The sequence below is a fragment of the Talpa europaea genome (assembly GCF_964194135.1).
Source record: "Talpa europaea genome assembly, chromosome: 10".
In the NCBI taxonomy this organism is placed as follows: Eukaryota; Metazoa; Chordata; class Mammalia; order Eulipotyphla; family Talpidae; genus Talpa; species Talpa europaea.
The window spans coordinates 56,219,598-56,235,829 of NC_140077.1; the positions used below are offsets into that span (position 1 = coordinate 56,219,598).

Here is a 16,232-nt window from a genome sequence, read left to right on the forward strand (position 1 = left end):
GCCATGTGGGTTGCTCTGTGGCTGGCTGGGAATCGAACTTGTGCTGCAGTGGCTGCAGATAGCTTCATAGGTTGCCTCTTAACACTTGCACCACCAGGGAGTCCCCAAAGAACATCTTCGTTCTATTTAAAAATCCTATCTTTACTCCTTCTTGTTTATCATTTGAAGTATCACCCTCTCTCTCCTTGAGAAAGCAGGTCCCACAACACAGAGTAAATATCCTTGGTATATTCCATTATTCTTTAGTATTTGCTGTTATTAAATTATCCATACATACATTCATGTATTATTATTTTTAAAATTTTCCTCCTAATAATCTGCATGACTTTTATTTCTTAGTCCAGCTACCCTTAGAAGAACCCAGATAGGGTGAGGGAAGTTTCCCTGCTCCCTAAGTGTGTAAGTCATCAAATTAGTCCAGCTGTGAGTAAATGTGACTGAGCTTCTACTCTCAGAATGGTGAGGGCACAGTGAGAATAGAGACTTCTGAGGAACTCTCAGGCAGGGATGTTCAACGGACGATTACAGCTGGGTTGACCATATTTCAGAAAAATCCAACATATTTCCCTGACAAATTCCAGAATGGTTTGCAAATACTAAGATAAGTATAACACAGACTTGATCTGAAATAGTTCTTATAAGAAGAATACACTATTTTTTTTTCCAGTGAGGTAACTCATTCAATGGACTATAGTGTTTATTGCAAGATGTCAAAGAGGCATTTAATTTAACACTAACAACAAAGCGTTTTGATAAATTCTTGAAAGAGAAATAGAAGTTAACCAGAGGAAGAAGAAGCATATGGGCATTTCAGCATATGATATAGCAAACATTATTTTGATTTGTTAAGGGTAAAGAAATATGACAAATGAAAGGGTAAGAGAGTTAGGTGGTATTAGGCTACAGAGAGTTATATTTGATTTAACTTTATAAAAAAGTTATCCATAAATTTGATAGTAACCAACTTGGGAAAAGTATTGAAATATTTAATATGTATGCTCAAATGTCCTCTTCTTTTTCCTTCCTCCTTAATACCCGACCATAAAAAAAATAGTTATCGATTAAATATCTATTCCTTTACTAATATTCAAACAAAAATATATGGCAGTTTTTCTTGCACTCTGCATCTCTTTAGCCATGATAGTATACATGCATACGTATATCTGTATATATCCATCTATCTATGTAGGGAAGAGAGAGAGAGAGAGAGATGTCTGGTAATCGAAGAATTGATTCTTGTAAGACCTGATTCGGTTTTCTTTATTGTCTCCTTCACAATTGCCTCTGCCCTTTTCTTATCCTGTTTCCACTCCCTATGTTGTCTTTTTTTTCTTTTAATATTTGTGTTGTTTGTGAATTTATTAAAGAATTGGCTGTGTGTGTACCACATTGTATACACCTGTGTGGTTGTCTTCTTATATCTTATCTTCAACCCTCTACACCCAAGTTCCTTGAAGAAATGGACTGTTAATTTCCCCCCATGCTTAATGCACAGCAATTTATTCAGAATTTTGTCATACTAAATGAATAATTTGTGGATGTATAAAGGAAGAAAATACTAGATGAACAAAATATTAGGTGAAAAATATATTATGACCTGTGGTATGGGCATTTTCATAGAATAGGTGAAATATCTAGTTCTCCTAAGAGAAGCAGAGATTTTCCAGGCAAAGAGAGAAATGAATCTATATTAAGAAAAAAAAAGTTGCATGAAAATACAATTAAGAAAATTTAAGGAATCGGATGTGACTGAAGAACATTGAGCTTTCTTATAATTTAAAAATGTTAAGACTATATCATGAAAAAAATTTACGTAGTATCCAGTTTTTTTTTTTTTTTAACTCCAAAGAAACATGTAAGTGTTTTGTGCGGAGAAGTACCATTTGAATATGTGCATGAAAATAATTCTTGTTTAATTAATAGGATGACAATGAAGTTTCTGGCAGATAAGAAAGGAAATCATAAGTATAGGGGTGCAAATAGTGAGGGACTATGCTCTGTCAAAGGTCAGAGTAATGAGCATGAGTTATTATAAATCTAAAAATGTGACTTGAAACTGAATATTGTCAACGATGAAGAGAGCATAATTGTAGAGCTCTGAAATTTTAAGTTTCATTTGAGAATGTATATACTTTATAATACACAATAATTCTTGTCAAAGGCAGGCAAAACTTTCATGTTTTAATCACCATGGATATAATAGCTCACAATACTATTTATATGTTCATTATCATGATACTTGGCAGGATATTAGCAGTGTTTGAAATAATGAATTAGTCATCACTACTGATTGACAGGCACTGTTTTTAAGGATTTCTTCAACATAGAATAATGGACTGTTCATTAATAATTTATATTTACCTTTCCATAGGAAACATGAATGTGGTTTATGTTATTTTCAAATCTATCAATGATAACTTTGAAGATGTTAATGACATTTATCATTATCAAATTCACTTGTTAATATTAGATTAGAAGACCTGGTATAATGATTTATATAGTTCCTTTCCATAAATCATTGTGATATAGCTATTAATGTATAATGTTATTCTTATCTTTAAATCCTCACTAAATATATACATATATTCTTTCTTCCTTTCTTTCTTTCATTTTTCTGATCTGCTTCCATTGATGACTCTATACTTTGACTCCAGACTGGCAATATGAGGGTAAGATGACAAAAATAAATCCCAAACAACCTCATGAGCATTGCTTGTCTGTCTTTGTTTCATTCTCTTTAAAACATTATTAAAATTCTATTCACTCTCTTTAATTAGACCCTTTATCACAATTAAAGTCCAATTATGTTTGTTTCTGTTATGTAGCTTTAATTACAATTTATCCTTGTTAATCATTCCTTTATGTTATTTCTTTGAGTTAAATTACCATCCCATTATCTCTACCCTGAAGGACTTCTGCTTTCTAGTGGTCTCTACTGGTGATTCTTCAGTAAGATTTCAATAGATTTGTGGTATACAAAGTGACTCTGTTATGATGTGGTGAGGAATTTATGTGGTTCTTAAGAATTTTTTTTAAATAAAAATAAATGTTAAAATAATCCTGAATATTAATTTAATTGGATGAGTTTTCATTTTTCTACATCTGCCTAATGAGTTTGATCTAAGTATGTGTGTCTCTGCAGCTGCTACTTCTTACCTTTGGTTGTTTTCATTTTTCAGATTGCAAACTAGCTAGGGGAGGACCACCAGCTACCATAGTTGCTATTGATGAAGAAAGTCGGAATGGTGAGTCAGTTTTATAATTTACAAATTACTCTTCTAAGAGGAGTTTCTTCTAATTTCTATCCTAGATTTGTGACATGTGGACATACTACATGAAAGCTTAGATACAAATTAAAAAATAGTTCCCTTTTTGTGTCTTCCATGTGTGGATTTAAATTACACCATTGCCTAGAATGCTTTACTTGGATTTCATTATGAAAGGTCTTTTCCATTACAAAAAAAAAAATTTGGTCTTGGGCCTCCCTGGTGGCTCAGCAGTTGAGCGCTGGGTTGCGAAACTGCCCGCAGTCTCTGCAGCGCCGGTTCCATCCAGGCAGCCAGGCTAGAGTCCCACATGGCGCTAGGACCTCTCCTGCGGCCCGCTGCTCCCCTCAGCAGTGTACTTCGGTCCTTCTGCCTGTTCTGCTCCCCGCTCTGGCTCTGGTGAATTATCTCACCCTCCCGCGCTTCTGACTGTAGCCAGTACTTGTATAAATAAATAAATAAATCTTTAAAAAAAAAATTGGTCTTGATTGTGAAGAATCATGTGATTCAGGAGCAGTCCAAGAATGCATTCAGATATGGTCTGAAATTTCTCTTTGCTAATATGTAGAGAACAGTATCATACATATACTCATCTTATCATCTAACTGAAACACATTACATTCCTTTAAAAAAAAAAAAAGTGGAGCACATAATTAGCCTTACACTGCTAAATTAGAGTGGCTTGGATCTGAAAAGGAGTAAGATTCATAGCCTAGTAGACATGGTAATTTCAGAATAGCTAATGGGGAAGCTTTGGGCTTGTGCAGAGAGAACCTGATCAAAGATCTGAGCAGAATCTGAATTCTCACTCAGGTTGCATGTAATAATTAATAAATAATAGCTAATTCATGTCAAGTTCTTCAAAAGATAATTTTATGTATCAAAACACAAATAATTAAAATTATTTTTTTCTTCAGCTATAACCTCCTACTTTCTAAACTGTAATGTGTGAATAATTAAAGTTTCTAATCTCTTAAAACACAGTTAAATAATAATCTCTTAAGACTTGGTTTCTATTTTAAACTATTCTAAGTGTTAGAATGTGCTAATTCTGGAGAGAACCTTTCACTGGATTTGTTTAATTTGCACTTTCTGTCTATTCTAAATAGTTTTCCATATTTATTTTTTAAAGAGAAATTATATCAAGTAGTTTGATAGAGAATGATGTTTTTTTTTCTGTAATTCACTCTCCATATATTTTGAATTCTATAATATATAATACCTACATTGATTCACTTAATCACAGATTCTTTGATATGCATTAGAAATACTCATTTTAGGGCCTCCCTGGTGGCGCAGCGGTTGAGCGCTGGGTTGCGAAGCTGCCCGCAGCCTCTGCAGCGCAGGTTCGATCCCCGGCTGCTCCCTGGCCACCGCAGGAGGGTCCCACATGGCGCGCAGACCTCTCCTGCCGCCCGCTGCTCCCCTCAGCAGTATCCTTCGGTCCTTCTGCCTGCTCTGCTCCCCGCTCTGGCTCTGGTGAATTCTCTCACCCTCCCGTGCTTCTGACTGTACCCAGTGCATGTATAAATAAATCTTTAAAAAAAAAGAAATACTCATTTTACTCCTTTGAAAAGTTGTAATAAACATTTATCTTGTATAGATTTAGGAAATCAATCTAAAATACCCGTGACATTGCTAGCCTCTGTTTAAAGAAATGTGATATTATATACTAATACTAGCAACACTCAGACAATCACATAAAGTTGAGTATTTAGTTTTTAAAGAGGTAATCACTATCAAGCATGGAATCATTTGAAGTTAATAAATGTTATAATGAATTTAAATAAATTGGAAATATCCTGCATGTGTTATCAGAGAGGAAAAATATATTAAAATACACCCCCAAAAATCTGTCTCATATGTACAATTATGGTTATCTGTTTTTCTATGAACAAATCTATATTTTATAAACGTTCTATAATGAAAGCAGTTTGTCTTTTTAGACAAAGGGTGGTGGTGGGGAGACCATGACAGAAGACCAAGTTATTATCATTTTGTTCACAAATTCCTTTGAATATAAATTGAGCTAAACTAAACCATTTAGTTTTACTAAATCATTTTGTTTTAACTTATGACTCTATATAGAGCTCATTTTGCCAACCAAATAATTATAACCACAGTAATAATAGTATTTTATCCTCTCATCCCCCCCCCCTTACTGATTAGATTCCTTTTTTCAAGGAGCTAAGGGACTCTACATAGATGTTGCCATAGCAATGTTGTATGGTGGCATGTGGTGAAAGTTCAATATTTCTGTTTTAGAAGAATGTGACATGATACAGTATAATAATGTTGTGCTCTTTAATTGGCATATTTTATAAAAACTGTCAGCTACTCAGAATGCTGCCAAAGTTATTTGAGTATTATCACAAGGAGTATAAATATCAATCTAGAGACTAAATTTTTCACATCTTTCTTTTACATTAAAATTCTAAAAATATGGTAATCAAATGAAACTCTGCCAGATATTATAATGTAGTGTGTAATCATCCTTGTCAAAATGTCTAAAGAAAACAATCCATAAAAATGTTGTTCATATTTCTTCAGGCAATCCAAAAATCTTCCCAATAATGAAACTCATTTTAATTCTGCTTTTAAATTCAGTTAATTTCTCTTTTCCCATATCTTTTAATTGGTGGTAATACATATGGGTAAACTATTTTACTAGAATAATAAGCTCTGATTTAATAAAATATTCTGGGCCTTCTTAAATGTAAGGTATAGCAAGTCCTTTAATAAGATAAACTGTTGTGTGTCAACTTATCTTTGGTTGACTTCATTGATACCTACTGCTAAACAATCTCTAATGCTAAAGGCATACTCTACTAAGAATAGCTTTTATTTTTTTTTCAGATTTTATTTTATTTTATTTTATTTTTTTAAATAAATTTTATTTTTATATTCCCCATACAATTGCAACGCCCTTATTTTGACCCCAATCCCTCCCCTCCCCACCCCCCACCCCCCATAGAGTGTCTCTGGCTCATAGTTGTTTGCTGATTTTGATTTTCACTTTCTTATAGTTATTCATTTTCCTGGTCCCTTATTTAAGTTTTCTAGATCCTGCTATGAGTGAGATCATCCAGTATTTTTCTTTTTCTTTCTGGCTTATTTCGCTGAGCATGATCCCTTCCAGCGCCATCCATGTTGCTGCAAATTGCATGTGTTTATCTTTTTTGAATGCTGAGTAATATTCCATGGTGTATATGTACCACATCTTCTTGATCCAGTCATCTATTTTGGGCATTTGAGTTGTTTCCATAGCTTAGCTATTGTAAACAGTGCTGCTATAAACATAGGGGTGCAGGTGCTCTTTGGAATTGATGTTTCTGTGTCCTTTGGGTAAATACCTAGAACAGCTTTTAAATAGCTCAGATTGGGCCTCCCTGGTGGCGCAGCGGTTGAGTGCTGGGTTGTGAAGCTGTGCCGGTTTGATCCCGGGCCTCTGGGCGAGGGTCACACATGGCGCGCAGACCTCCCCTGCTTCCTGCTTCTTCTCTCAGCAGTGTGTTCTGTCAGTCTGCTCGCTCTGCTCCCCTCTCTGGCTCTGGTGAATCTCTCACCCTCCCACGCTTCTGACTGTACCCAGTGCTTATACAAACAAACAAACAAACAAATAATAAATAAATATTAAAAAAAAGAATTTTCACTTAAATAAATAGCTCAGATTTGCTTTTAAAAATTTTACTTAATATTCTTATGTATGTACATTTATAGAATATCCATATTTGTCACATGTATGCATCTTGCCAGAGTTTTATACTTTTTGAGATGGAAATATTTCCTATTTTTGAGAATGCATACTAAATGCATTGGCACTTTATATGTCTGAATAATTGAAAAATTAGCAGGTAGTGATTCATAAACTTCCATCTCACTATGGATCCTATTGGATTCTTCTCTTTCTTGGCTATTATCCTTAGGAGCACATTGATAAGAGTCATTATATCACCCTCAGTCTGATCCAGGGGTTCAATTTTATCACAACTACCAGAAAATTAAAACTGTTTTTAAGAACACAGAGGCCACATGAGGAGACACACAGGCTTCTGACCTTCAGAGAGCTCTTAAATTACTCTGAACAACATGTTTAATGTGCAAGCATATTTTTAGGTTAGAAGGTATGTAGAGGAATAGACATAACATATCTTGTACAATAACATGAAAATGTCTAAAATTTATTTCTGGAAAACGCATGTCCACATAACTTGCATATGTGCATAGCAGCTTTACTCATAATTGCCAAACTCTGGAAGCACCAAAGTGTCCTGCAGTAACCAAATGGATAAATAAACTGTGGTACATCTAAACAATAGAATATTATTCAATGCTCAAAAGAAAAGAATCATGGAGCAATGATAAAGATATATAGGAATCTGAAATGCTTATTAAGTGAAAGAAGTCAATCTGAAAGACTCATGCTGTATAATCTCACCTAGAGGACATTCTGGAAAAGGCAAAGATATGAAAACAATAGAAAGATCAGTACTTGCTAAGAGTGGAGGAGGTGGTAAACAGGCAAAACATAGAGGATTGTTAGGGCAATAAAATTTCTCTGTATGATATCACAATGAACAATACATTTTATGATATATTTGCTCTCACCCATAGAATGAACAACACGAAAGGTGAACCTTAAAGTAAATTATACACTCTTGGTGATTATGATATGCCAATATAGGTTCATTTTTTTAGAAGATTTATTTGTTTATGCATACAAGAGCTGGGGCACAGGCCAGGGATGCAGGGGTGAGAGGATCCACCAGAGATAGAGTGCGGAGCAGAGCAGGCTGAAACACACTGCTGAGGGGAGCAGCAGGCGAGACAGGAGAGGTCTGCAGTGCCATATGGGTTTCTCCCTGGCCGGCCGGGGATCGAACTCGTGCTGCAGTGGTTGCACTCATGCTGCAGTGGTTGCGGATTGCTTCATAGTGCAGTACTTAACCCCTTTTTGCCACTAGGGAGGCCCTTTAGGTTCATTCTTAGTTAAAAAAAAAAAAAAGGTAATAATTCTGGTGAGTGATGAGTGATGTTGATGTAAATAGGGGCTGATGGCATATGGGAAATCTCAATATCTCAATATTTCCCTTTCAATCTTATTTTAAACCTAGAAGATTTAAGAAATAGTGTTAAAACCCTTTGGAAATATGTCTATCTTCACTGAACTCAAGAGTTGCTTATATCATTGCATCTTTACTAGAAAGAGATCCAGGAGCAGTTACACTGGATCTATTTAAAGTCTGCTGCTGAATGTCAGCCAAATCAAAGTGTTGGTTGTTTAACAATTATGAAAGGCATACAAACAGATTTTTGAGCTGCTAGTTCAGTCTAATTCTCAGAAACTGGATAAATACAGTGTTGAGTCAAAGGGACAAGGGTATGATTTAAACTCATAGTTAGATTATACAAAAATGAACAGATTCCGAGGTGAAAGGGTGTCACTACCTATGAGAGAGAACCAAAGTCCATACTAAAGCTCTTCATTGATTTAAAATAAAAAAAAAAAAAATGATCATGAGTCCTCAGCAAATTTGAGAAATAAATGATGCTGCTGAGTGTCTCTATATGGAAAAGCAACTGCCAAGAATGGTTGTCAAAGCTGATTTAATGAAAATATTTTCCATTCATTATCAGAGAGCATCCTGAAGCCAGCGTGTGAACCAGGTTGAAGATTACAATCTCACACTTGCATCCAGGAATGTATAAAAGAATAACAAAGAATACTTCATTCACTCATTCACTCCTTCCCTGGAGTTTCTCTAGGCAAGGCATGCAACTAAGAAGGGAATGGATGTCAATGTTGGTTCTTCATTTGAAGCAATTATGGTATTGGAGACATTTAGAAATTGTTCTCCAGCATCCAAAATCACTAGGTTGGAAGAATAGGACATTAAAATTTGCTGTTGATGTTTTTCTTGCCTTATATGTGCCAATGACATATTCCTTAAACTTACAGAAAAGAGTTAGCCAAACACTGCTTGCTAAACCTCCGATGGGTCCTAAATGGTGTTCTTGGCCTCATGGACAGAACAATGTTAAATAAATAACTTATCTTTATGAAAATTCCAAGTGTAATGTAAAACATCCATTTACATTCAAGTGTTTAGAATTCTCCCCTTTCTGCCTACTTCTGTTTTGTTTTTTTTTGTGTTTTGTGTTTTGTTTTTTTGCATAGAACTGGCATGTAGGCCAGAGGTACAGGGAGTGAGAGGATTCCCCAGAGATAGAATGGGGAGCAGAACAGGCTGTTCTACTGAAACACACTGCTGAAGGGAGCAGCTGGCAAGGCAGGAGCAGTCTGCTGGATCATGTGGGTTAGCTCCCCGGCTGGGGATCAAACTCAGTCTATGGTGATGATAGCACTGAGTCTAAACCCCTAGGCCACCAAGAAGGCCCTACCTATTTATTTTCATTCTCCTTTTTTAGCTCTAAAGAGAGCAGGAATCTAGAAAACTTAAATAAGGGACCAGGAAAATGAATAACTATAAGAAAGTGAAAATCAAAATCAACAAAAAACTATGAACCAGAGACACTTTTAGGGGGGCGGGGGCGGGAGGGGAGGGATTGGGGTCAGAATGGGGGGCTGCAATTGTATGGGGAATATAACAATAAAATTTATAAAAAAAAAATAAAAAAGAATTAAAAATAGCAAAAATAAAAAATAAAGAGAGCAAATTCTAAATTGATAGATAGTTTACCAAGAATAGTCAGAGTAGAAGAAGCATAGAGTATAAAATAGCTCAAATTAGAAGATGCCTAGAAGCCCAGATATGAAACTGCACAAGATATTTCAAAGAGAAAGAACTGAGGAACAATATGGCAAGTTCAGGCATCCTGCATGAGTGTTCTAATGGAGTAAAGGATCTCCCGAGAAGCTGAGGATACTAGGAATATATAAAATGTTTTCTTCATAGCTGTTATAGACAGAGTCATTGGCTCATGTAAATCTTTGAGAGAAATGTTATTAAAGATTAAAATTCTTATCTGGGTCTGGCCATGAGCCATGATTCTTTAAAACTGCAAAAAATAGGACATAGATTTAATTAGGATGACCCTAGATTTAATTTAATATTAATCCTCTTTCCCTTTCTCCCTCTCCCCACTCCTTCCGTACCTCCCTCTCTTCTCCCCTTCTTTCTCCCACTCTCTCTGTCATAAGTGGCCATTTGGTTATTTCTAATAGGAATATAATAGAATTTATTCTACATAATTTACATATTTACTAAAATAAGAATTATAAATACTTTCTTAGATATTCAGGTTTTGAAAAATTATATAGAGCTTTACTCACAGAAAGAAAAGGTAGTGGGAGGATCTGGTACATATGCCATAGGGAGGGATACTTCTAAGTGTTTGGTTTCAAAGAATTGCTTTCTGTAGATACCTTCGTTTCTACACCCTTGTCTTAATGATATAGCAGGGAGTGTTTGCCCCTTTCTTTGATAATTTTTGCTATCAATTCCCAGAATCATATGCCTGAAATGTGGGGAAGAAAGGAAACATTTAAAGCAAATCACAGGAAATATGTTTTTATGTAGAAAACTATACACATTGGAAATCAACTCTTAACAACTATTGAAATTCTATAATGATTAAGGTAAATTAATGAATGATTGTTAAAGTTTACAAAATATTAAAATAAGACTAATATCATTTTATAATTTTATGAAGGTAACATTAGTTTACAACACTGTATATGATTCAGGAATACAGGATCCTACCTCTTAAGGTCCATGCTACCACACCACACCCACGACTAAGGCAAGACTAGTATTTTGTGTGGAGTTATTTAAGATCATCACATGTCGGGCCTCCCCTGGTGGCGCAGTGGTTGAGTGCTGGGCTGTGAGGCTGCCCGCAGTCTCTGCAGCGCTGGTTCGTTCCCTAGCCACCGGCGAGGGTCCCACAGAAAAAAAAAAAAAAAAAAAAAGATCATCACGTGTCAAGCAAATAATCTTTAGCTCATCAGGCACTTTTGTTTCTCTAGAAGAATAGGAAATAATATTTTTATTTCATTCTGTAATTTTATAACATCCTCCCTTGACTCTTAATTGTCAAAACATTTTAATAAGACATTAATAGTCCTTCTAGATTATTTGTGAATATTGTGTAGTGCAAAAATGATGATTGCAAACATCTTTATCATTCCATAGTTTTCTTTTACCAGATCACCAAATCGTTCTAAGTTATTTCCAGAGAGAGGTGTGCACACTGATAAGAAATACATTTGCCATTATTAGATAGACCTCAGTTGATGTTAAAAAAAAAAATGATCATTATTAGCAAACTCTCACATAGTTTGACCTTACTATTGTGACTGTAAGACAACAATCACAATAGAAAGCAATTCGGCTCTGTTTATTAGTGGTGAAGTTACATATGCAGTGGTGCATTCTGTTTCTTTTCATTTGTGCCAAAGAATATTTTCTAAAAGGTTAACAGTTGCAAATCTTCTAAATATATAACTGTGGAATGATGAGTAATTAGAAATGTTTCTCAGCGTTAATGGGGTAGGTTGTTACTTATCTAATGAAGTTATAGAAATTTTTATTGCTATTTAATATATTTTAAAATATATTCCATATATTTTAATCCAATTATGATTTAAATTTACTAATTTGCTGACATGATAGCCAGAATACAGTGAAATTTATGAAATTAATGCAGTGATCTTAAAGCAAGGCAGAGGAGGAATATGGAAAACAAATGTGACAAACATAAGCAAGTAAGGGCAACTTATAGCAACAAAAACAGTTGAATAAAAGTTAATGACCTTTGTAGACTGAATTTCAGAATGTAAATTGTATTGATCATGAAGAAAAGATAGCTGCATAAGGTAACTCCTTATGGTTTCTACGGAAATGAACAAAATTTTCAAGATGAACAAAACTTATTCTAACTATATTTTTCTTTTGTTTAAATTCTTCATTTTAATCTTATGTCTAATAGTAATGAACCTGAATTATAAAACTGTCACACACACACACTCACACTCTCAAATGATGATGTAATAATGAACCATTTCTCTGTAAGTTTCTACATCATAAGTGATTCAGCAAATGACTGCAGTTGAATCACTTAGGTATTGACTTAAATTGCATACATTGTTGAGCATGGGACTTGGGCTGTGTTGGGTAATAGAAAAGGGCCTGTAAAGTACAAAGAGGGAAGGTCGATTAGTTCTATCTACTGGTTGCCATGTCCAACAGAGCCTTCAATTTTTTTATTTAGACGTGTAGGAATTTCTATATATTTAAGAATATATAGAAATTAAGAATATAAAATTGAAATTCTAATTTGAATTTGAATTTATTTTAAACACACGCTAAACAAAAAGCATTCTTTCATATATTGATTGTATAATTTTTAAATAGTTTATATGGTGGTATTAGCAAAATTATAGATGTTAGATATTTTAAAAAATATTCCATTATTTTTTATCAAAGTATACTTGACATAATATATTATTTTCTGGTGTACAACATGATTCTATGTTGTTTACTTAACATGTGTCACCATACATATTTTTTTTCTGATGTTATAAAACTTTGTCTACTTTTTTAATATCTTTCAAATATGAAATACAGCAATAGTAACTGTAGCGACCATGTGTATATTCTATTGCATTACCCCATCAACTTATTTATTTCATAATTCTGAATTTATACCTTTTGATGCCCTTCATCCATTTAACCTACCAACCCAGTTTAGATTGCATACTTTTTGAGATTAGTTGTGAAGTGAATCCCTGGTGGAAATTATTTAGGAACCTGTGTTTGGAGAAAGCACCAAAATTCAACTACTAGTTGTAGAAATAAGATTCTGGGACTTGTCTTATTTCAGAAACCTTCCTAAAAATTATTCATATTTACTTTTCTGCTTGCATATTTTCTGAAGATTTTAGATTCCATCATTTTGTTGCCCACCGAAAATTTTCTTTCCCAAATCTACTTTTAATATGAATAATTCTGTCGTTTTTTTCAGCTCCTTATTGTCAAATTATCAGTTGGTAGATAATTGATCTATGTCACTGGGTCAATTAGGGCTGCAAGTTTTCTTTTATGTTAGAACACAGGAAATCTAAAATGGAACACTATGCTTACTTTTGAATAAAACATGGTAATCAGCAGTATAAAGTTTCTTAGCGTTCCCTGGATGAGAATAGCACTTCCAGGGTAATTTGAAATATTCTGGAACTTAAAATACCTCCCAAGACAATTTTTTAAATAAATGGCAAGTGCAGTGTATTTCTAATTGACATTGCTAATATAATATAATCAAGTATGTTTATAAGTGTGTTATGTGGATTTAATGAATATGAAAGTACTTGGTATCCCTTTATCTATAGCTACTTCATAAAACTGTGAAGGATGCACTAAAGTTAACATTTAATTTTTACATTCATGTCAAATGGTACAGTTTAAGCAAATAGTATACTCATTTATAGAATAAATAGAAAATAATCTTTCATTTGTACTCAGTAATAAAAGTTTTGTGAAACTGTCATAACTATGCATCATCAAAGTATTCTCAGCTTGGCTAAAGGACAAATGAATTTATTAAACTGATTGTGGAGATATGCTAATATAGTAATAATTTTATTAATTTATTAATATAAATTCTTCTTTCTTTTTAATATACCCAGACTGTTTACCAGAGGCAAGCCTTTTTTATTTATTTATTTTCCAGCATTAGTCCTCATTTTTGATTTCTGGACTCTGCATTTTCAAAATAGTAATTCTTTTTTCTCAAGTTTCAAGGGCTTTGGTTAGCCCTGCACTTTCCTTCTTAACTCAGGAAATCTCAGAAACAGACTGTTTCCATTATAAGAGCAGTGAAGTATCTTCTCTTACCTACTATTGTTTTTGCTGGTATTCTCCTTAGTTTGCTTGCATTTGAAATATGAAAATCTAAACAACAGTGCTTCAAATTCTCAGACTTGCATACACATGAGAGGGTTGCGCATGAGAGAGTGAGTGCACATGAGAGACTGGTTTTGAATGTGAAAGAAATATCCACTAGCCAAGGTGTATTAGGCAGATTTCCTCCCCACAAGATTCTGTACTCTATTTTACAACAAATTGACTGCAGTAGAACTGAAGTGAAGGAAACTACTTATAATTTTCACTTCCCCCACTATAAAAACCCTCTGACACATGACCAGTTAGTTGTTGTTAGTTCAGTCAGTGCTCAAGTATTCAGACATTTAAGTAGTCATGTCTTTAAGCTATACTTATTAACTCCCTATTTTGTGAGTGTCCCTATTTCAAAGTACCAGGAGTGAGTCAAAGAAGACAAAAGGCAAAGGCACTTCTTCACTGGAAGCAGAGGCAGGACCTATCGGGAGGAAAAAAGTAAAGCAGAACAAGAGCAGGGAGTGATGGGCAAGTAGAAAGGCAATGATATTAAAGAAATATTTTTCTTCTGAGATTACATTTGAGGATAACCCTGTAAAAAATTAAGATTGGCAATGTGAATCATGCATTTAGCAAGGAAATTTGTATTACAGACAGAGGAACAAACAAATTCAAATTCTTGTATTATGTTGAATTGAAGTGTTGAGAATGGGCACACTTGTCTTGTTAATATTCTTACTGGAAAAGTGTTCAATATTTCACATTGAGTATTATGTAAGTTGTGGGCTAATCATATTATCTTTATTATTTTGAGGTACTTAAGGGGATTTTCTTTCATGAACAAATACTCGACTTTATCAAATGCTACCTCTGCATCTATTGAAATGATCATGTGATTTTTCTTTCATCCTATTAATGTGATATATCACATTGATTGTTTTGATATATTGAACCACACTAGGCAACTATACTAGGCAACCCTAGTATAAATCCCACTGAATAGTGGGGAATTACACTTTTTTAAAAAAGATTTATTTATTTATGCATATAAGAACCGGGTTACAGGCCAGAGGTGTTTGGGTGAGAGGATTCACCAGAGACAGAATGGGGAACAGAACTGGCAGACTAACTGAAATACATTGCTGAGGGGAGCAGTGGGCAAAACAGGAGAGGTCTGCTGTGCCATGTGGGTAGCTCCCTGGCCAGGGATCAAACTCATGCTGCAGTGGTTGTGGACAGCTTCATAGTGCTGCATCTTAGCCCTTTGTGCCACCAGGGAGGCCCCAGACACATGAAATATAAATTCAAAAATATTTTATATCTTTCTTTATATCTTCTAATTCCAGAATTGCCATAATATGAATATTGTTCCTTCTCACTATCTCCCATAAGTGTCATATGCTTTCTTCACTCTCTTTTATTAATTTTCCTTTCTGCTTTTCTGAGTTGATAATTTTGAATGTCATGTTTTACAGGCTGTCAATTCTTTCTTTTGCATAACCCAGTCTACTTTTGAGATCTCTATTGAATTCTTCAGTTCTATTAATTTATTGTTCAGTCTTATAATTTGGGTATTTTATGGTTTCAGTTTTGGAGGGAACTCCTTATTTTATTCATGCTGTTTTCCCTAATTTCATATAGCTGTCTGTGTCTGCTTATAGCTTAATAAACTTCTTTAAGAGGAATATCCTGAATTACATTTGACAGTTCATAGAATCCCATTTATTTAGCATTGGCTATTAGAGCTTTATTAGTTACCTTTGGTGATATATTTACCTGATTTTTCATGATTCTTGATTCTTTACATTGGTATTTGAGCATTTGAATAAGAGGTCTCTTCCAGACTCTACAGATTTACTTTGACAGAAATAGTTGTTCACTAGTCAGCTCAGTCTGGGTTTTTAGATTTGTCTGTTGCTAAGTCCTTGGGCAGGTGGGCCCTGCTATTAGCATGTGTTTTGGGGTGAGGCAACTTTTCAGCTCTGAAGAAGGGAATGGTGTGTGATGCCACTGCTTGAGAATAGCTGGATAGGATTTCTGGCTTACCTTCCTGCCCAAGTAAGGCTGTAAAGTAGCCTTTGCAGTTGCCTAGATTATCTGACCAGGT

At 34.5% G+C, this 16,232-nt stretch overlaps 1 protein-coding gene across 1 annotated transcript in view; it reads left to right on the forward strand.

Annotated features, from left to right (window-relative positions):
• Positions 1–16,232, forward strand: part of PCDH15 (protocadherin related 15) — a gene marked incomplete at both ends in the record, with an annotated part of 665,703 nt that overhangs the window by 106,015 nt on the left and 543,456 nt on the right. Inside the window, one exon of the mRNA XM_084244834.1 lies at positions 3,180–3,245. Within this exon, the coding sequence (XP_084100960.1) occupies positions 3,180–3,245 (66 nt within the window). The remainder of the gene's footprint in view (positions 1–3,179; positions 3,246–16,232) is intronic.